Source organism: Salvelinus namaycush, chromosome 41 (genome assembly GCF_016432855.1).
Source record: "Salvelinus namaycush isolate Seneca chromosome 41, SaNama_1.0, whole genome shotgun sequence".
Taxonomy (NCBI): domain Eukaryota; kingdom Metazoa; phylum Chordata; class Actinopteri; order Salmoniformes; family Salmonidae; genus Salvelinus; species Salvelinus namaycush.
This window is the reverse complement of record NC_052347.1, coordinates 11,211,767-11,234,871: the sequence shown is the minus strand read 5'-3', so window position 1 is coordinate 11,234,871 and position 23,105 is coordinate 11,211,767. Positions and strand designations below refer to the sequence as shown.

The following is a 23,105-nucleotide window of genomic DNA, read 5'->3' as shown; positions in this document are numbered from 1 at the left end:
AATGGACCAGTGAGGACACTTCTGTTACTGCTAACATGTTTTATTCCATGCTAAAATGTTTAGGTAATATCCATCCTGTTATATGAATCTCAAACACAAGTAGATGTTACACTATATATTTCTAGGCATACGGTATAGAGAAGACATGTCATTGTGACCAAAGATACATTTTTCAACACGTGACATTTAATTTAGCTTTTACATGTGACATGCGATAAATACAACCGAGAACATTTGCTTCCGTTTGCACATTTCCTACTGCAACAATGGTGTAAACTGATATCTCCTCTTTAGAAATGCACAAAGGCTTAGTGAGAGGGGTGGACTATCAATTGGTAATACAAGAATATGCCATTTTTTACCTGGAAGTAAAAACAATACTTCAACGTAGCCAACCTTCATCTTGAAATGCTGAACTTCTATCCTTTTAGGAATTCTTTCTTTTCTATTTTTGCCATAGAAATAAACATTGAATGAAATGAAGGACAAGGCTGTGCGTGATTGACAGGACATGCAGAACTTACTGTAAATACTGAGGAAGACAGTCGACTTTATACAAATGCGTTAGAAAAAGGAGTAACTGAAATGAGACCTAAAACACATTTGGGAATGAGTGGTGTAAACTGATATCCCCTCTTTAGAAATGCACAAAGGCTTTGCGAGAGGGGTGGACTATCAAATGGTAATACAAAAATAGAATCAGGTAGGCTCTTTTAATTTGAGAAGTAAAATAAAAACAATACTTCAACGCAGCCAGCCTTCATCTTGAAATGCTTAAACTTCTATCCCTCCAGGCATTCCTTCTCCTTTCTATTTCTTTGTTATAGAAATCAAACAAAAAAATCGAATGGAGGACAAGGGTGTGCATGACATACGGGACATGCAGAACTTACTGTTAATACTGAGGAAGACAGATGACTTAATACAAAAGCGTTAGAAAAAAGAGCAACCGAAATGAGCCTCCTGGAATAAGAGATGTTGGAGTAGTAATGTTATAAATATGACATTCAGGAGTCAACTGCTCTCTCCCTCATCCTCTCTTACTAATCTTCTTTCCAGAACCAAACACAATGTGAAAATTACCACCCAATTCTCTAAGGTACAATACCTTACCAAAACCCTAGTAATTGGTATCAATTTACTCTCATAGGCTTTGTAAGCATCTTTAATGACAAATTATATTGTGGTTGTTTATCTAAACATGTTCCTAAGTGGTAAATTCAACATATGGGCTGCATTTCATGTATAACCTCACATGTTCTCTAATCCTCTCTCAGAACTCTTGTCATTCAGCCCTTAAAAAACCCTTCAGCTGCCAAGGCCTCTTTGAAAGTTACGGTCAAAGAGTTGATAGTCACATCGGTCACAATCACTTTGCCAGGATTCACTTCTGCGCCACTACTGTCTGGACACTGTGTCACAACCTCTTCACCTTGCTGTTTTGTGTCATTCTCCACCACTTCCTCTGCAACCTCAACATCGGTACAGACCACTGAACCATCAGACACGGGTTCATCTCCAACATCCACCACTGAAGTGCTATCCCTGTCAATCAGAATATGTGTCCCCATCTCCTCTACCCTGTCAATAAAATAATCTGTCCCCAACCCCTCTACCCTCTCAATAGCATTAGCTGTGCCTAACCTTTCTACCTTGTCAATCAAGGTATCTGTCCCCAATTCCACTTCTGTGGCACTGTCCACTAACATATTGCTAATGTTAAGGTATTTTGGTCCCTCTGCAGAAACACAGCTCTCTGATTGGTCAGTCCTATCCATTTGTTCCTGTCCAGTTTCAGAGGTCCCACCGTCTGAGCTGTACCCTGCCTCTGTCACCGTCAACAAGGCCCCACCCCCCAATGTCTCATCTCCAGAGCCCAGTGCGGAACCACAACTCTCCACTCTGTCAGTCGTCGACTCCACCTCCTGCTCCATCATGGAAGAGCTGCACTCTGACCGGCTATGCCCTTAAGAGAGAAAGAGACAGGAAATTAGATCAATATACCACAAATAGGACCAATCCTGACCTTCAAGCCGAGATAAAAAAATAGATGATCAAATATTTCATTAAATGTTTGATAGAAAACAAACTGAATAGACTGTTTTCACGTGTGTCTGTTGTTAACTCTGATTCCGGTCTCTCCTCTGCGCCTTGCCATTCATGCTCCATGGGGTCCTGTATGTGGGTCAGTGGTTGAAGGGAATTGTTGTCAGACACAGGTTTGGACACCCTCTGCTTGTTCTTGCGTCTTGCCAGGCGGCGGTAGACACTCCCTCCCTCCCCCGCCCTGTATGGCAGACTGCCCTGGTCCAGCTCGGAGCCCATGGAGCGGGTAAGGGAGAGGCGCAGACGAGGGGTATCTGGGACTTTGTGTGCACTACGGAGGTCCATGGCATAGATATTCTGTAGGAGAAGAGAAGACTAAAGCCGATGTCACACGTAGCAATCTGGACGCAATTTCTGTTGATTGCAACAAAGTGGCATCAGTGATGCTCAGTGTGTCACCCCAAAAATTGCCTGCAACTTAGTTGCAACGCAAGAGATAGAAATCAATCCTATATCACGCAACTGATTGTATGCAATGTCCAATCAGGGCGCAGAAAAAAGTTTACGAGTGGTCATATCGTTCCGTTCGGAACTCCGACCCAGTACACTAATGGCCAATCTTCAAAAAGGGCTTTAGTCTTTGAGATACCACTACCCGGGGTATAACAAAGCACAACCATGTTTTTCCATATCTCTAAGGTCTCCCATACAGTGCCTTCGATAAGTATTCAGACCTTCATTGGAGTCCACCTGTGGTAAATTAAATTGATTGGACATGATTTGGAAAGGCACACACCTGTCTATATAAAAGGTCCCACAGTTGACAGTGCATGTCAGAGCAAAAACCAAGCCATGGTCGAAGGAATTGTCCGTAGAGCTCTGAGACAGGGTTGTGTCGAGCAACAGATCTGGGAAAGGGTACCAAAACATTTCAAAGGTCCCCAAGAACAGAGTGGGCTCCATTCTTCTTAAATGGAAGAAGTTTTAGAACCACTAAGACTCTTTCTAGAGCTGGCCGCCCGGCCAAACTGAGCAATCGGGGGAGAAGGTCCTTGGTCAGAGAGGTGACCAAGAAGCCGATGGTTACTCTGACAGAGCTCTAGAGTTACTCTGTGGAGATGGGAGAACCTTTTGGAAGGACAACAGTAAAAGGCACATGACAGCCCACTTGAAGTTTGCCAAAAGGCACCTAAAGACTCTTAGACCATGGGAAACAAGATTCTCTGGTCTGATGAAACCAAGATTGAACTCTTTGGCCTGAATGCCAAGCGTCACATCTGGACAACACCTAGCACGATGAAAACAGAGTGGTCAGGAACCTCAGACTTGGGCGAAGGTTCATCTTCCAACAGGACAACGACCTAAAGCACACAGGCAAAACAACCCATTATTGGCTTCGGGACAAGTCTCAATGTCTCAGCCAGAGCCCGGACTTGAACCAGATCGAACATCTCTGGAGAGACCTGAAAATAGCTGCGTAGCGACGCTCCCCATCCAACCTGGCAGCTTGAGAGGATCTGCAGAGAAGAATGGGAGAAACTCCCCCAATTTTAATTTTTTATTTCACCTTTATTTAACCAGGTAGGCCAGTTGAGAGCAAGTTCTCATTTACAACTGCGACCTGGCCAAGATAAAGCAAAGCAGTGCGACACAAACAACACAGAGTTACACATGGAATAAACAAACATACAGTCAATAACACAATAGAAAAGTCTATATACAGTGTGTGCAAATGAAGTAAGATTAGTGAGGTAAGACAATAAATAGGCCATAGTGGCAAAATAATTACAATTTAGCAATTAAACACTGGAGTGATAGATGAGTAGAAGATGAATGTGCAAGAAGAGATACTGGGGTGCAAAGGAGCAAAAAAAATAACAATATGGGGATGAGGTATTTGGGTGGGATATTTACAGATGGGCTATGTACAGGTGCAATGATCTGTAAGCTGCTCTGACAGCTGATGCTTAAAGTTAATGAGGAGGATATGAGCCTCCAGCTTTAGTGATTTTTGCAATTTGTTCCAGTCATTGGCAGCATAGAACTGGAAGGAAAGGCGGCCAAAAGAGGAGTTGGCTTTGGAGGTGACCAGTGAAATATACCTGCTGGAGCGTGTGCTACGGGTGGGTGCTGCTATGGTGACCAGTGAGCTGAGATAAGGCGGGGCTTTACCTAGCAAAGACTTATAGATGACCTGGAGCCAGTGGGTTTGGCGACGAATATGAAGCGAGGGCCAGCTAACGAGAGCATACAGGTCGCAGTGGTGGGTAGTATATGAGGCTTTGGTGACAAAACGGATGGCACTGTGATAGACTGCATCCAATTTGCTGAGTAGAGTGTTGGAGGCTATTTTGTAAATTACATCGCCGAAGTCAAGGATTGGTAGGATAGTCAGTTTTACGAGGGTATGTTTGGCAGCATGAGTGAAGGATGCTTTGTTGCGAAATAGGAAGCCAATTCTAGATGCTTGATGTGAGTCTGGAAGGAGAGTTTACAGTCTAACCAGACACCTAGGTATTTGTAGTTGTCCACATATTCTAAGTCAGATCCGTCCAGAGTAGAGATGCTAGACGGGTGGGCACTCGGTTGAAGAGCATGCATTTAGTTTTACTTGCATTTAAGAGCAGTTGAAGGCCACAGAAGGAGAGTTGTATGGCATTGAAGCTCGTCTGGAGGTTTGTTAACACAGTGTTCAAAGAAGGGCCAGAAGTATACAGAATGGTGTCGTCTGCGTAGAGGTGGATCAGAGAATCACCAACAGTAAGAGCGACATCATTGATGTATACAGAGAAAAGAGTCGACCCGAGAATTGAACCCTGTGGCACCCCCATAGAGACTGCCAGAGGTCCGGACAACAGGCCCTCTGATTTGACACACTGAACTCTGTCTGAGAAGTAGTTGGTGAACCAGAAATACAGGTGTGCCAAGCTTGTAGCGTCATATCCAAGAAGAATCGCTGCCAAAGGTGCTTCAACAAAGTACTGAGTACAGGGTCTGAATACTATTTTTTAATTAGCAAAAATGTCTAAAAAACAATTTCTGCTTTGTCATTATGGGGTAATGTGTGTAGATTGATGAGAGGGGAAAAAACGATTTAATCAATTTTAGAAAAAGGCTGTAACCTAACAAAATGTGGAAAAAGTCAAGGGGTCTGAATACTTTTTGAATGCACTGTATATGAAATGGAATGTTGTGTAAAAATAATTTGTATTTTTCATAAACTCATTTAACCCAATATTGCAAGCTCTGATATTGCTAACATTTGGAATATGAGCAGTCAATTGTCTTCCCTACATACAAAAAAAAACATTAGGACATTTGAATCCAAATCCATTTTCAAACACAGATTCAACCACAAAGACCATTGAGGTTTTCCAATGCCTTGCGAAGAAGGGCACCTATTGGTAGATGGGTAAATATCGTGGATGGTGTATCAGCACACCGAGTCACTACAAATATAGAGTAGTCCTTTCTAACTCAGTTGCCGAAGAGGAAGGAAACCACTCAGGGATTTCACCATGAGGCCAATGGTGACTTTAAAACAGTTTGAGTTTTACTTAATCTTGAAATCGAGTTCTTACTATGCTATAAGTAGTAAGACAGCACCACTGAATCATTTTTAACTATGAAACCACCCAAGTCCCGTCTTGGCAACTGCAGGCAGTGAGGGTATAATACGCACTGCCCTGCCGGAGAGTGTCACTCTTGCTTTATTCAGCAACTGCTGTTTATCAAAGCCACCATTCTTATCATCTGTAAATTCATCTATACTTATGTTTCGTCTAAACTGCTCAATTTCAGACGGCCTACAACTTCGACCGAGCGGCGAAGAACATACAGTACCAGTCAAAAGTTTGGACACCTACTCATATGGAATCATATAGTAAACAAAAAAGTGTTCAACAAATTAAAATATATTTTATATTTGAGATTCTTCAAAGTAGCCACCCTTTGCCTTGATGACAGCTTTGCACACTCTGGGCATTCTCTCAACCAGCTTCATGAGGTAGTCACCAGGAATGCATTTCAATTAACCTTTTTCAGCTAGGGGGCAGAATATTTATGTTTGGAAAAATAACGTTCCCAAGGTAAACAGACTATTTCTCAGGTCCAGATGCTAGAATATGCATATAATTGACAGATTAGGATAGAAAACACTCTAAAGTTTCCAAAACTGTCATAATATTGTCTGTGAGTGTAACAGAACTGATTTTGCAGGCGAAAACCTGAGGAAATCCAACCCGGAAGTGCCTTTTATTTGGAAAAATCCCTGTTCCATTGCCTGCCCCTCCATTTAAAGGGGTATCAACCAGATTCCTTTTCCAATGGCTTCCTCAGGCTGTGACCAGGCTTTAGACATAGTTTCAAGCTTTTATTTAAAAAAATGCGAGATTTTTCAAAATGCGTCAGGTGTCCTTTGACTAGTTCCTGCGCGCGAGAGATGTAGCTCGACATTTTCTTTCTCTGTAATATTGAATAGTTTACCGTCCGGTTGAAATATTATCGATTATGTATGTTAAAAACAACCTGAGGATTGATTATAAAAAACGTTTGACATGTTTCTACGAACATTACGGATACTTTTTGGAATTTTCGTCTGCCTTTCAGGACCGGAACGAGCCTGTGGTTTTCTGAACATAACGCGCAAACCAAATGGCGGTTTTTGGTTATAAAAATAATTTTTATTGAACAAAAAGAACATTTATTGTGTAACTGGGAGTCTCGTGAGTGCAAACATCCGAAGATTATCAAAGGTAAGCGATTAATTTTATTTATTTTCTGACTTTCGTGACCAAGCTAATTTGCGGCTAGCTGTTCTTACTGTTTTGTCTAGTGATTGATAAACTCACAAACGCTTGGATTTGCTTTCGCTGTAAAGCATATTTTCAAAATCTGACACGATAGGTAGATTAACAACAAGCTAAGCTGTGTTTTGGTATATTTCACTTGTGATTTCATGATTATAAATATTTTTTATTTTATTTTTTTATTTGGCGCTCTGCAATTCAGCGGTTGTTTACGATGATCCCGCTAAAGGGATCCGTGCGTCAAGAAGTTAACAGGTGTGCCTTGTTAAAAGTTAATTTATGGAATTTCTTTCCAATCAGTTGTGTTGTGATAAGGTAGGGGTGGCATACATAAGATACCCTATTTTCTAAAAGACCAAGTTAATTTTATGTCAAGAACAGCTCAAATAAGCAAGCAGAAATGACAGTCCATCATTACTTTAAGACATGAAGGTCAGTCAATGTGGAAAATTTCAAGAACTTTGAAAGTTTCTTCAAGTGCAATTGCAAAAACCATCAAGCGCTATGATGAAACTGGCTGTCATGAGGTCCGCCACACGAAAAGAAGACCCAGTGCAAATTAATTACTTAAAAATCATATAATGTGATTTTCTGGATTTTTGTTTTAGATTCTGTCTCTCACAGTTGAAGTGTACCTATGATAAAAATTACAGACCTCTACATGCTTTGTAAGTAGGAAAACCTGCAAAATCGGCAGTGTATCAAATACTTGTTCTCCCCACTGTATGTGTTTTTTCATAGTTTTGATGTCTTCACTATTATTCTACAATGTAGAAAATAGTAAAAACAAAGAAAAACCCTTGAATGAGTAGGTGTGTTCAAACTTTTGACTGGTACTGTATATTTTTTTTTATTTTCTTTAGATTCCTTCAACATCGGTCCGTTTAGTAGCCTGAGTCAGCTAGCTTGCTAGCCATTTTTAGCTAGTAGTCCTTCTAGCTAGCTAGCTAATGCATCACACTTGCAGGAGACCAAAGATTCTGATGTCATTATTTAATATTCACCTTCCCAATCACACTCAAAGTGTGGTCGTAAGCTTTGAGTGAAGGTACCAGACGGATTCCATTAGGTTTTTCTGAGTTTTAAGGATTTTTCTCCTCAGGCCGAGATGACGTTCCCTGCCGGGATAAAATAGTACTTCAAGTGCAAGGCACACATGTCGGGGAGGGATGGTCACAGAGACTACGCTCGATGGCTTGGAACAGAGCACGGAAGTGGCTCTTACGGACCCCTTCTTCTGTATCCACTGCTCCGAGGTTCCCCTGCCTTCCCTCCACCACCCAGCTCCCGGGAGCCTACGGACGAGTGGGTGAGGTGCAGCTCTCCAATACTCGACAGAGCCTCCACACCTCTGCCCTTCCCCAACCTGCTGCTTATTTCGAGGACGCAGCACACCGGGAGCTGAGAGACTTGCATGCCAGTCAGTGGGACGCTATGGAGATCCTGGCTCAGATGAAAGGGCTCAGAGTGAGGGTGACATAGAGGAGGACAATGAGAGATGCCGGCTGCCCCTCCGATCTTTGACAAGGACCCTTACAACAAGGAGTTCATGGAGGTCCTGGGCAGGGCTGTGACTAAGCTAGGCCTGTCTTGGCCAGATCCACAACCAGCCCCTGAAACCATACTGGTAGGGGCTTTCTTCCCACCGTCAGTCACCCAGTCTCTGGCATGATAGCCAGCCCTGCCCTAGACCCTTCCCCCTGTTCTCAGATGTCAGGAATGAGGTGAGGCAATCCTGGGAGAAGCCACAACAGACACGCTCTCCCATCCAGAGCTTCAACTCATGGTCCAGGATCGACACAGAGCCCGAGCTGGGATTTCTATCCATGCCCCTGCTTGAAGAAACCATAGCCTCACACCTCTCAGCAGCCTCTGCGGCAGTGAAGCCACAGCTATCATCCAGAGCATGACATATTACCGCTTCCCTGGCGGAGAAGTCTTACAAGGCAGCCGGCCAAGTCAGCAGCCATGTTGAACACCATGGCCATCCTCCAGGCCTACCATGCCCAGCTCCTCCGGGACAGCGAACAGCAGGCTACTGCAGAGATGTACGTTGAGCTCAGGAAGGCGACAGACTTCACTAATAGAAAGAGCCTCTAATAGAAAGAGCAGACCTGTCCAGCAGACAGTGTATGGAAACACGCATGCGCAGCTCCCCCTTGGGTACTGAATACAATTTGGAAGGGTTACGCATTGCAGTTCGCTAGTGTCACGCCCACGACAGTTTCAGCTCAAGTGGCCCCTATTCTAGAACAGGAAATAACCTCCCTTGGAGGAAAAGGAGCTATTCGCCCAGTTATGGAAGCAGACAAAAACACGGGTCATTATCAGAGATATTTTCGAGTGCCAAAGAAAGGCAGTGGCATGAGACTGATCTTAAATTTGAGGGTGTTGAACAAATCATTACGAAAACTACCTTTTCGCATGTTAACACACCGCCGTCTATTCAAAGTAGTCAGACAAACAGGATACGGATATTGTGCTATCTAGACGACTGTCTTATAATAGCGAAGTTGAGAGAATTGGTCGAGACACACACCAGGATAGTGATAAATCATATCCACAATCTGGGTTTCCTGATAAACTGTGAAAAGAGTTGTCTCACTCTTCGTCAACAGACAAGCTTCTTAGGTTTGGAACTGAACTCTATGCGCTCACGTCTAACAGTCACCAGAGGTGCATTCTGACTGCAGCACGCCCACTCCACCGGAGCCGTACTTTCAGGGCTCGCCGGGTTATGGTTTTACAGGGGCTGATGGTTGTGGCATCAGCAATCTTACCACTTGGCCTATTACGCATAAGACCTATCCAACAATGGTTTATAAGCCAACGCATTCATCCGAACAGAGACCGTTATCGAATGATAACCATTACGTGGCAATGTCACCACAGTCTATCTTTCTGGCAAAGCCCAAGAATACTCTCAGCTGGGGTCCAGCTGGGTCCAGTAGTCTTGCAGGTTGTCATAAAGACCGACACCTCCCTGAAGGGATGGGGGGCAGTTTACGACGGACACATAACGAACAGTCAGTGGGAAGAACACAAATCTTCATATAGATGTTTTGGAGCTGGAAGCGATACGGCTGGCTCTATTACATTTTGCCCCCAGGATAGAGGCAAAATTCATTGTCGGAATGAATCACGTTCTGATTCATTCCGACAACTCAACCTCGATCGCGTACGTCAATCGCCAGGGCGGAGTCCGCTCACTGGCCATGCACCAAGTGGCATCACGGATACATCTGTGGGCACACACACACCTGCGCTCACTGTCAGCAGCGCACATTCCAGGCCAGTTGAATCTAGTTGCAGACCTATTGTCGAGGGGAGAGCCTCAGTCTGCGGAGTGGCATATCCAGCCACAGGTGATAGAGGTGATTTGATGCCAGTTTGGACGAGCCCACGTCGATCTGTTTGCATCTTGAGGCGCAACACATTGCCCTCTTTAGTATTCCATTCTGAACGACAACCCACCATTAGGTCATGATGCCCTGGCCCACCAATGGCCCTGAGCTCATCTATATACATTTCCTGCAATTCCCCTGCTACAACATGTCTTGGACAGAGTGAGTGAGCACATGGTTTGCAGACCTGAGTTCAATGGTGTCCGGAGCGCCTTTGATACTCCCGTTACGCACTGACATTCTGTCTCAGGCGGGAGGGGAACATCTTTTAAATGACGGGTTACCTCTGACGGTTATCGAGACTATAGAGTGCTAGGGCTCCTTCAAGGCACATAGTGAAGAACCAATGCACTGCAGTATCGGTATCATACTGAGCTTCCTTCTGAGTCCGTTTGATAAAGGCCTTTCTCCTTCTACATTGAAGGTCTATTTAGATGCTATATCGGTGCCATGCTGATATAGATGGTAAGCACGCGGGAAGCCACATTTTGGCCTTGGTTTATGAAGGGCACCCGTCATCTGCGCCAGCCTACATGTCTATTCCCCAGATGGGATTTGGTCACAGTTCTGGATGCGTTAACTAACACTCCTTTCGAGCCTATAGACTCAATAGAATAAAAATTCCTCTTGTTTAAAGCGGCGCTACTATTAGCCCTTGCCTAGGCGATACAAGTAGGTGACCTGGCGGCCTTCTCCGTGCACGAGTCATGCATTAAATCTATGGTTATTGATCTAGCTACATTCTATTAGAGGTGTGAACATCTTTGGCACTACTCCGGGGCGTTTCATTGGACAAGGTATGTGCGGGAGCTTCTTGGGCAACACTTCACACATTTGTCAGGTTCTATAGTCTTGACATGACTGCGTCTCGTTGTCACATTCAGTACTGGCTGCAGCCAGACGTTAGTCCCCGTGTTACCTATTTCTTATTAATTGTATCACATAGCCTTTGCCCTTGACTGTCTTATCCTGGTCTTGAGTTTGTTATATCAGGGTTATCCCCTTTAGACCACTTGACTGTGTCCGGCAGGCTGCGCAGCGGTGCCAACCCTGATGACCAGCAAGGTTGGTTATATACGATATAGCATAGTAAGAACTCGGGGGCTTGCTAGAGTGACACTCTCCGGCAGGGCAGTGCGTATTATACCCTCGTAGGGCGGGGCATTATGCATCATGGCCCGGAGGAGACAATTACTGCCTGCTAGGGCCAAGACAGGACTTGGGTGGTTTCAAAGCAGACAATTATTCAGTGGTGCTGTCTGGAGACAGCTTATAGCAAAGTCAGAACTCTCGTTCTTCATTCATAAAACCAGGGTTGTAGTACAACCCATTCATTTAATGGCTGTGATAGGAGAAAACTGAGGATGGATCAACAACATTGTGGTTACTCCACAATACTAACCTAAATGACAGAATGAAAAGGAAGCCTGTACAGAATACAAATATTCCAAAACATACAACCTGTTTGCAATAAGGCACTAAAGTAACCCCGCAAAATTTTGGGCAATGAAATGTACTTTATGTCCTGAATACAAAGCGTTATGTTTGGGGCAAATCAATTACATCACTGAGTACCACTCTTCCTATTTCAAGCATGGTGGTGGCTGCATCATGTTATGGGTATGCTTGTCATCGGCAACGACAAGGGAATTTTTTAAGATAAGAAGAAACGGAATAGACCTAAGCACAGGCAAAATCCTAGAGGAAAACCTGGTTCAGTCTACCTGGTTCAGTCTACTTTCCATAGACACTGGGAGACAAATGCACCTTTCAGCAGGAAAATAACCTAAAACACGGCCAAATATACACTGGAGTTGCTTACCAAGATGACATTGAATGTTCCTCAGTGGCATAGTTACAGTTTTGTCTTAAATCGGCTTGAAAATCTATGGCAAAACTTGAAAATGGCTGTCTAGCAATATTCAACAACCAACTTGACAGAGCTTGAAGAATAAAAATAATAATAATGTGCTAATCCAGGTGTGCAATGCTCTAAAAGACTCACAGCTGTAATCACTGCCAAAAGAGATTCTAACATGTATTGACTGTGTCAATACTTATGTACATTAGATATTTCTGTATTTTTTTTTTTCAATATATTTGCAACAATTTCTAAAAACATGTTTTCACATTGTCATTATGGGTGTAGATATGTGTGTAGATATGTGAGATAAAAAATATATGTGAGATAAAAATATATGTGAGATAAAAAAAATATATTTAATCCATTTTGAGTTCAGGTTGTAACACAACAAAATGTAGAATAAGTCAAGGGGTCTGAATACTTTCTGAAGCCACTGTATAAAAAGGCAGCAGACTGCTTGGGATGGCAACACCACAAGCCTATGAGTGTCAATGAGGCAACTGGGAGGCTCCAATGAAAGGAAAGAGAATGATCCAACCCTGGACTCTGGCACCCTCTCCCTAGTTCTACAACTTGCCCTCACTGTACTATAACTTGCACCTCCAGGATTGGGCTCTTAAGTTACATCCTTATCATTTAGAAGTGAGCTTGCTAGTACAATACGTCTGCCTGAATCGAACATGACCTTCCTCTGGCTCACTGCAACTATGATGCACATTGGGATGTTCCAGTGCACTCTTATACTGTCCAGGTTGAGCTGGCATATTGCTTCGTCCAGACAATCATGTCCACCATCCTGGCTGTCTGCCCTGGAGTTGCCGTATATGTTGACTTGGTGACATTATGGTGTATGGGGAGGATACAACCACACGTGACAAGCGCATGAGGCAGGTGTTCACTACAATGAACCAACACAACCTGACACTCATTGACAAGAAATGCCATCAACTTAGTGGGCATGTCATAGGAATTGCACTGATAGGCCCACTCCACCATCAGTCCTCTCCTCAGGCAGTTACTAGAGACAGAGACACCATGGAACTGGACTGCCACATGTCAGGAGGCCATTCAACAGCCAACATGCTGTCTGGAAATTGATGGCGTGCAATGCCCTCATACCTATTTAGCTACCAACCATGGCTGGCCAGCCCATGTGACACCTGAAATGGGCTGCATTGTAAAGAATGAGCTCTCATGCTGGGGTGACATATGCATTGGTCTGGAAAACTGTGCAGTAATTCCAACATACAGTTGAAGTCGGAAGTTTACATACACCTTAGCCAAATACATTTAAACTCAGTTTTTCCACAATTCCTAACGTTTAATCCTAGTAAAAATGATCTGTCTTAGGTCAGTTAGGATCACCACTTTATTTTAAGAATGTGAAATGTCAGAATAATAGTAGAGAGAATGATTTATTTCAGCTTTTATTTCTTTCATCACATTCCCAGTGGGTCAGAAGTTTACATACACTCAATTAGTGTTCGGTAGCATTGTCTTTAAATTGTTTAACTTGGGTCAAACATTTCGGGTAGCCTTCCACAAGCTTCCCGAATTTTGACCCATTCCTCCTGACAGAGCTGGTGTAACTGAGTCAGGTTTGTAGGCCTCCTTGCTTGCACACGCTTTTTCAGTTCTGCCCACACATTTTCTATGGGATTGAGGTCAGGGCTTTGTGATGGCCACTCCAATACCTTGACTTTGTTGTCCTTAGGCCATTTTGCCACAACTTTGGAAGTATGCTTGGGATCATTGTCCATTTGGAAGACCCATTTGCGACCAAGCTTTAACTTCCTGACTGATGTCTTGAGATGTTGCTTCAATATATCCACAATTTTCCTGCCTCATGATGTCATCTATTTTGTGACGGGCACCAGTCCCTCCTGCAGCAAAGCACCCCCACAACATGATGCTGCCACCCCCGTGCTTCACGGTTGGGATGGTGTTCTTCGGCTTGCAAGACTCCCCCTTTTTCCTCCAAACACAATGATGGTCATTATGGCCAAACAGTTCTATTTTTGTTTCATCAGACCAGAGGACATTTCTCCAAAAAGTACGATCTTTGTCCCCATGTGCAGTTACAAACCGTAGTCTGGCTTTTTTATGGCGGTTTTGGAGCAGTGGCTTCTTCATTGCTGAGCGGCGTTTCAGGTTATGTCGATATAGGACTCGTTTTACTGTGGATATAGATACCTTTGTACCTGTTTCCTCCAGTATCTTCACAAGGTCCTTTGCTGTTGTTCTGGGATTGATTTGCACTTATCGCACCAAAGTACGTTCATCTCTAGGAGACAGAACGCGTCTCCTTCCTGAGCGGTATGACGGCTGCGTGGTCCCATGGTGTTTATACTTGCGTACTATTGTTTGTACAGATGAACGTGGTACCTTCAGGTGTTTGGAAATTGCTCCCAAGGATGAACCAGACTTGTGGAGGTCTACAATTTTTTTTTCTGAGGTCTTGGCTGATTTATTTTGATTTTCCCATGATGTCAAGCAAAGAGGCATTGAGTTTGAAGGTAGGCCTTGAAATACATCCACAGGTACACCTCCAATTGACTCAAATTATGTCAATTAGCCTATCAGAAGCTTCTAAAGCCATGACATCATTTTCAGGGATTTTCCAAGTTGTTTAAAGGCACAGTCAACTTAGTGTATGTAAACTTCTGACCCACTGGAATTGTACACCCCTGGATGGTAAAACTTGCTGTATGTGATCGTTTATGGTGGCTGGGGATTGACTGAGATAGTGGTCTTTGTGCACCATGCTTGATCAGCTCCACTTCCTCTGCAACCCACCAACTGTCCATCAATGCCCATGGATCAAATGTATATGTGTCTGGAGCTGTGCTCTGTCCAGTTAGTCAATGGGTCTCATTGACATGCAAGCTGCATTTGCTGACTGCCTATACTGAACTGTAGAAATGGAAACTGATCCCCCCCCCACAGCCCAAATACCCCGCCAGTCATACAGGAAGGATATTGTGCAGGCCCCAGAACTACAACCACCACTGGCTACTTTGTCTCCTCACCCTGTTAGGACACACTCATGTCCTGGTCACCTCAGAGACTTTGAATCAACGTTGCACATTTCATTTTATTGGGGAAAAGAGGGCTGTAAATACAGAAAGTATTCAGACTTCTTCCACATTTTGTTACGTTACAGCGTTATTCTAAAATTGATTAAATCGTTTTTCCCCCTCATCAATCTACACACAATACGCCATTATGGCAAAGCAAAAACAGGTTTTTGGAAATATCACATTTACATAAGTATTCAGACTAGAGGTCGACCGATTATGATTTTTCAACGCCGATACCGATTATTGGAGGACAAAAAAAGCCGATACGATTAATAGGCCGATTTATATAATTTAAAAAAATGTTTTATATATATATATCATACACACACACACATTTTTGTAATAATGACAACTGCAACAATACTGAATGAACAATGAACACTTTTATTTTAACTTAATATAATACATAAATACACACACACACACACAGCTCTGAAGTGACAATGATACTGAAGAGTCTGCTTAGGAGACAAATACTCTCAACTGTTTGAATAAAAATAGTTTTTATTTAAGTTACCTGTGATGAATGTTGAAAACAAAAACTGTCATTTCTATATGCAGGAAATCCTATTTTAATAATGGGCATGGTAAGAATTGACGACCAAAGTGCGAGTCATAATTCCCATGACACCTTCTAGCAAAATCTGAAAAGCGGTTCCTTCATTTATTCCATAGGATATTTTTTTAGATTCACTTAAAATAAGGTCTGTGTTTCGTGTAGGCTTACACCACCTTGCCAATTTTATAACTGTGTAGATATCCATAGGACAAGGTAACTCTGATCAATATTGGCTAAATATAAGCGAAGATCATTTTTTTTGTAGAGTGGATTTATGAAAATATGTTGACAAACGTTACCTTATCCTAGTGAGATTTACACGGGTATCAAAACGTTGAGGCGGTTTAAGCCTGCACGAAACACAGACCTTATTTGAAGTAGATCAAGACATTCTCTATGGAAGACATGAACGGTAAAATAACGAAGGAACCCCTTTCAAATTCAGCCGCAAGTTATTACAGGAATTATAACGCGTCGACTATTTCTCTCTAAACCATATACCTTTGACTAATCCGGAAACTATCACCTCGAAAACAAAACGTTTATTCCGTTCCGTATTTTATCTAACGGGTGGTATCCATGAGTCTAAATATTCCTGTTACATTGCACAACCTTCAATGTTGTCATAATTAAGTAAAATTCTGGCAAATTAGTTCGCAAAGAGCCAGGCGGCCCAAACTGCTGCATATACCCTGACTCTGCGTGCAATGAACGCAAGAGAAATGACACAATTTCACCTGGTTAATATTGCCTGCTAACCTGGATTTCTTTTAGCTAAATATGCAGGTTTAAAAATATATACTTGTGTATTGATTTTAAGAAAGGCATTGATGTTTATGGTTAAGTACATATTGGAGCAATGACAGTCATTGATTGTTTTTTATAAGATAAGTTTAATGCTAGCTAGCAATTTACCTTAGCTTACTGCATTTGCGGCACAAGCAGGCTCCTCGTGGAGTGCAATGTAATCAGTGTTAGAGCATTGGACTAGTTAACTGTAAGGTTGCAAGATTGGATCCCCCGAGCTGACAAGGTTAAAAATCTGTCCTAGGCCATCATTGAAAATAAGAATGTGTTCTTAACTGACTTGCCTAGTTAAATAAAGATTAAATAAAGGTGTAAAAAAAAAAAATATATATATATATATATAGGCAAATCGGCGCCCAAAAATACCGGTTTCCGATTGATATGACAACTTGAAACCTCTAATTCAGACCCTTTACTCAGTAATTTGTTGAAGCACCTTAAGCAGCGATTACAGCCTCGAGTCTTCTTGGGTATGACGCTACAAGCTTGGCACACCTGCATTTGGGGAGTGTCTCCTCATTCTTCTCTGCAGATCCTCTCAAGCTCTGTCAGGTTGGATGGGGAGCATCGCTGCACAGCTATTTTCTGAGGAGTGGCTTCCATCTGGCCACTCTACCATAAAGGCCTGATTGGTGGAGTGCTGCAGAGATGGTTGTCCTTCTGGAAGGTTCTCCCATCTCCACAGAGGAACTCTGGAGCTCTGTCAAGAGTGACCATCGGCTTCTTGATCACCTACCTGACCAAGGCCCTTCTCCCCCGATTGCTCAGTTTGGCTGCGCGGCCAGCTCTAGGAAGAGTCTTGGCGGTTCCAAACTTCTTCCATTTAAGAATAATAGAAGCCACTGTGTTCTTGTGGACCTTCAATGCTGCAGACATTTTTTTGTGTACCCTTCCCCAAACTGTGCCTCGACACAATCCTGTCTCTGAGCTCTACAGGCAATTCCTTTGACCTCTTGCCTTGGATTTTGCTCTGACATGTACTGTCAACTGTGGGAACTAATATAGACAGGTGTGTGCCTTTCCAAATCATATCCAATCAATTAAATTCACCACAGGTGAACTCCAATCAACTTGTAGAAACATCTCACAGATGATCAATGGAAACAGGATGCACCTGAGCAAAATGTCTAGTCTCATAGCAAAGGTTCTGAATATTTAGGTAAATAAGGTATCTGTTTTTATTTTTAATACATTTGCAAACATTTCTAAAAACCTGTTTTCACTTTGTCATTATGGGGTATGTGTGTAGATTGATTAGGAAAAGTTTTTATTTAATCCATTTTAGAATAAGGCTGTAACGTAACAAAATGTTGAAAAAGTCAAGGGATCTGAATACTTTCAGAATGCACTGTATATCGATGTTCTTACAATTAGTAAACATTTGGATTATCAAATCATTTATGCAACCATGATGTGATGTATCACAAGATTGGACGTTGCATGCAATTTCAATTGCGTTTGAATTGCTTCATGTATCAGCAAAGTTGCTTGAGATGACACATAAATTGCTTCGTGTGACGCAGGCTTAAGATAACTCAATATACTATTACGTTTTGTCATTTGTGTAATTGCTATGTTAATGTAAGGGACATAGAAATGGATTAAGAAAGTGGATGTTCTGAACAAGGAGAAAGGTAAGCGCTGTACCCGTAAGACAAGTCTCCGTGGTCTGAGTCCTTTCCTGCGGTATGCCAGGGCTCGGTCCTTCTCCTCCCTGATAAGACACAGAGAATATGAAATTGCAATGGCTAAAGCAGAAGTAGTATGCAGTATTCATACTAACAGCACTCTCAGTACTACTCACTTCTCTTCATAAGCCAGCACCAGGCGTGGGTCCAGTATGTGGTCCTCTGGTTCCCAGGTGCTGTACCTGTAAAACAATCACACTCTATAAGCACTGTTTATGCAGGATCATCATGGCATGATCCTCTTGAATAAGGCAAGGAGGTACAATGACAGGAGTTGTTATAGAATCATATGGGAACTTTCAATGAATTTATGTATAGACTGCAAGCGGTTATACCTTACCTTTTAAAACCCTGGCAGATTGTAAATTGTCAATAGATATCATTACAAATACACCAAATCAATCACCAGACACTTTTAAATGTCAACCTCTATTGCGCAAGTGAGTCGTTCTGGAATTTGTTATGTTTTTCCCACTTGTCTTAACTCCTGAGGGGTATACTGCGAAGCGGGATAGAGGAGTTAGCGAGCTAACTTTGGTCAATTCTGAGTTCAACTCTGGATAACTGTTGACACGAAGGTGGCTCACCTTTTAACCAGGTACATTTCTATGGCAACAAATACTTTAGCTCTAACCTGCTCTGGGGCAGGCTAACTTCACTTTATCCTAAATGAAGTACTTGAGCTGAGAGTTGAGGACCAATCAAATCAGATTCCCTCCCTCTCGCAAAGAGCGCGTCATCATTCCCTTCATTCTCTGAAACCATTTAAGACAGCGGGTTAAATATTTTATTGTGTTAAATATTTTATTGTGTTAATAATATTCAAATACCCTACAGTATCTCACTACACATTGGTAATGTGTAGTGAGAATTTGAAACGTCACACACAGTACAATTTTCGTATGACTTAATACAATAATTTTATCGATAGGTGTGGGGGGAAAAAAGGTGCTCGTGCACACAAAGACAGCATTAACAATTGTGTAATAAAAGACACCACTTCTAATAACTCATTTCACACCATAGCCTGCTGAATTTGCAGGATAAGTTCTTTTATTTCAGCAAAAACCTCAAATGTGGCAGACTTGCTGATGGATTGCTGTTTCAGCATTTTATCAATGAAGATTTCCGCGTTCGACTAGCCACGTGCGACATGCAAGCGCATTTACAAACCTGGCTGGAGTTAGCGGCAGCTGAAGAATCTAAATGCATGGTCGTAACATGGATGAATCCTGAGCTGGAATATGAAGCTTAGTGAAGCTAGCTAGCTTTAGAAAATCCTGAGTAGATCTAGCTAGCGTCGTAGTATACCCCTCTATTTCTATTGAAAGTGTTGGTAAACAAGGGTACCCTTCAGTTTTAGATGCGTGCGGAATCGGATTAACGCTGGATCTGGACGGACTCTTCACATTACGAAAATGCACCAAATGGCGTACGGTGGTTGCCAGTTCTCCTGTCAGTGTACTTCCTTGATTAAGGAAATCGGAATTAGGGGTGTTAAATATAAGATGCACTTTAACCAATGATATGAAGTTTTTACTAAGACATCAGAAGCAGAGTGAACATTACAATGCCTTCAGAAAGTATTCACACCCCTTGACTTATTCCACATGTTGTTGTGTTACAGCCTGAATTCAAAATGGATTCAATATATTTTCTCACCCATCTACACACAATACCCCACAATGACAAAGCGAAAACATGTTTTTAGACATGTTTGCCAATTTATTGAAAATTAAATACAGAAATATCTCATTTACATAAGTATTCAACCCCCTGAGTCAATACATGTTAGAATCACCTTTTGCAGCGATTTCAGCTGTGATTCTTTCTGGGTAAGTCTCTAAGAGCTTTCCACACCTGGATTGTGAAAAATTTGCACATTATTGTTTTCAAAATTCTTCAAGTTCTGTCAAATTGGTTGATCATTGCTAGACAACCAATTTCAGATCTTGCTATAGATTTAAGTCAAAACAGTAACTCTGCCACTCACCGTCTTCTTGGTAAGCAACTCCAGTGTAGATTTGGCCTTGTGTTTTAGGTTATTGTCTTGCTGAAAGGTGAATTCCTCTCCCAGTGTCTGGTGGAAAGCAAACTGAACCAGGTTTTCCTCTAGGATTTTGCATGTGCTTAGCTCCATTCCGTTTCTTTTTTATCCTGAAAAACTCCCCAGTCCTTAATGATTACAAGCATACACATAACATGATGCAGCCACCCCTATGTTTGGAAATATGGAGAGTGGTACTCATTAATGTGTTGTATTGGATTTGTGGTTTAATGTGTGTTTGACATTCACTGCTCAACTGAGGGACCGTACAGATAATTGTATGTGTAGGGTACAAAGATGAGGCAGTCATGAAAAAATCATGTTCAACACTATTATTGCACACAGAGTGAGTCCAAGCAACTTATTATGTGACTTGTTAAGCAAATGTTTACTCCTTAACTTATTTAGGCTTAACATAACAAAAGGGTTGAATACTTGACACAAGACATTTCTGCTTTTCATTTGTAATTCATTTGTAAACATTTCAAAAAATATAATTCTACTTTGACATTATGGGGTATTGTGTGTAGGCCAGTGACCAAACACATCTACATTTAATCAATTTTAAATTCAGGCTGTAACACAACAAAATATGGAAAAAGTAAATGGGTGTAAATCATTTCTTAAGGCACTATATGTACCCAGGTCATACATACATTACTCATACACATTTGTATTGCATTCACTAATTAATAAGAAGAGTACTTACTTTGGTGGCCATCCCTGCCACTTCAGTAAGTATTCCACATTACCCTAAGAAGCAAAAGAGAAAGGCACATTTAGTAAGAGAGCAAATAACACAATTAGTACTCTTTGTACGGTAGTTCAAGGAGCATAAAAAGATGACTGTCGCTTTAAAGGGTCGGTGTCGAGATCATTGGGGTAATTTTATTTTCAAATGGAGATTGTACGAGATGACGTCAATGTAAAGGCCTCGAACTCTACTATCGTGATGACGTGATCGCACATGGATGAGTTTTATGTAAAATTATTTTCTTGAGCGTCAAAAAGCGATGGAAATAGGTAGGACTTTACATGTAAACAACTCGTATTGCGCAACGTGCTGCACAGCGAAGGTCTCCGCTTTGGACCACCCATTGGGAAAATATAATTGTGTGCGTGTATAGAATACTCAATACATAGAATGAAACATTACTGTATTATAGTATTCCATTTTCAAACCAACTTTACCAAATTAAAGCATAAGTAAATGCATAGTAAGAATAATACCATACAGAACAAAAACATAGGCTCATTGTGATTATCATACTACAACAACATAATAGGACTATATTGAATGGATCATCCGAGGTGTAACATTACGCAGCAGTTTTTTTTCACCCAGATACCCCAATCCATCTTTCCGTCCTCTGTTCTCCTGTTGGCGTAACGTACAAATAAACTGCGTAGCTCCCACACATTGGCCGCGCGGACAATCCCACCAGTGATACCCCAGGATGGAGACCCGATTTTGCTAAACACACCCCTTTTATATTTTACTACTTGAGGTAGTAGTCTATATCCAGAACATACAACATACACAAACCAAGGAAAACGAAAATATTCCACAATCTCTTTATTGAAAATGATGTAGCCTATAGGCAACATTCTGTGCAGAAAATATATATTTTTAACTTTTTGCGTGTTAGAATTAGCAGCTTTCACGGAGCAGAATGACAATATTAATGTCTTGCGTAAACTACGGAAAGTGCGTAGCAATACTTTTGTGTAATGGCTGATATAGACTCTGTAAGAGTACAGGTAGTACATTGGCTGTTAAAACCAAAAGACACCAATGATAGGTAGACTACATTTATATTCGGAAGCACTGCTACATTACTTACCTTTCTGACTCTCTTCTTGGTTATTGATTCAACTGCAAACACTTGTTCGCCTATAGATGACAGTTCCATCGCTCCTAGGCTGCTAGTCGCACGCTCAAACAGGGAACGCGAAATGTTTCTCGTTCTTTCCAAGAAAAACCCCCCCCAAATCCCCAAAACTCACTGCAGCGGCTAAAACAAGTTTTTTGCCTACTCTACAACCCGTTTCTATTCTCGGAGTCTTTATCACTTACTCACATGCACGTATTAGATAGTTGAGCGGTATTTTAGGTTCTCTTTCTGAGTTTTAAAAATCTGCGACACATCACTGCCTGGCGCGTGCTTTAGTCAAGCGCGCGCGCTCCCTCTGACTGGTACGATGCGCCGAGCCCCCAATAATGGACAGAGAAGAGGCTAAGCGAGAGGGTTTACTTCGCCCAAAATCCGTCCCACGAAAATAGGACCACGAACTGAGTAATTTTTGCTAATTTTCTACGTGAGGATTATTTGATAGAATATAACTTTCGTAATGTTTAGGTTGTTGCGAATGCACTGATATAAGTGGACACACGTGGTATTTCGTCAACTGAAAAAAACTACTTTATATTGGAGTTGTGCTTCTTGTTCACACGCGTATCTGCCCTCTCATTGGCTAGAATGGTCCCACCTGATCGCGCCTTCTCCCGCTGCCTTCCATCTTTGAGGACATGTATTTCCATTGTTAAAATGGCCACTCGACTATCTTGTCAATATAATTGATCATCTTTGGCATGCCTGGGTCTTTCACTATTACAAAACACAGTATTTCAAGAATATGTGTATTATTCTATAAACTCTTAAATGCGTTTTATGGGTTGTTTTCTTTAAATACTATTGAGGAACATCTGTCCTATTTTTGGCACATGACTGTTTTCCATATTGTTAAAACATCCAGGAGAATTATCTAATGTCAACATAAGTCCAGGTCCCATGTGATGTT

General features: G+C 41.9%; 1 protein-coding gene across 2 annotated transcripts; it reads right to left on the bottom strand.

Moving 5' to 3' along the window:
• Window positions 1-4: 4 nt before the first annotated feature.
• LOC120034141 lies at window positions 5-22,510 on the bottom strand. 2 transcript variants are annotated; one of them, XM_038980583.1, is made up of 6 exons: window positions 22,148-22,510; window positions 21,013-21,056; window positions 18,373-18,438; window positions 18,216-18,282; window positions 2,109-2,421; window positions 5-1,966 (listed from the first exon to the last, which is right to left on the bottom strand). In XM_038980583.1, the coding sequence occupies exons 1-6, from the start codon at window positions 22,214-22,216 to the stop codon at window positions 1,290-1,292; spliced, it is 1,236 nt and encodes a 411-aa protein (XP_038836511.1). In that variant the 5' UTR covers window positions 22,217-22,510; the 3' UTR covers window positions 5-1,289. The 2 variants fall into 2 exon arrangements, with proteins under 2 accessions (XP_038836511.1, XP_038836512.1); XM_038980584.1 differs by having other exon boundaries at window positions 6-1,966; window positions 2,109-2,403.
• Between the last annotated feature and the right edge of the window lie 595 nt (window positions 22,511-23,105).

Bases quoted from the DNA above. Each gene is read 5' to 3' on its own strand.
- LOC120034141 (XM_038980583.1), bottom strand. From the start codon at position 22,216: ATGGAACTGTCATCTATAGGCGAACAAGTGTTTGCAGTTGAATCAATA. The intron at 21,057-22,147 runs GTAAGTAATGTA...TTTGCTTCTTAG, and splicing joins CCAAGAAGAGAGTCAGAAAG to GGTAATGTGGAATACTTACT. The intron at 1,967-2,108 runs GTGAAAACAGTC...TTCTCTCTTAAG, and splicing joins AGAGTTAACAACAGACACAC to GGCATAGCCGGTCAGAGTGC.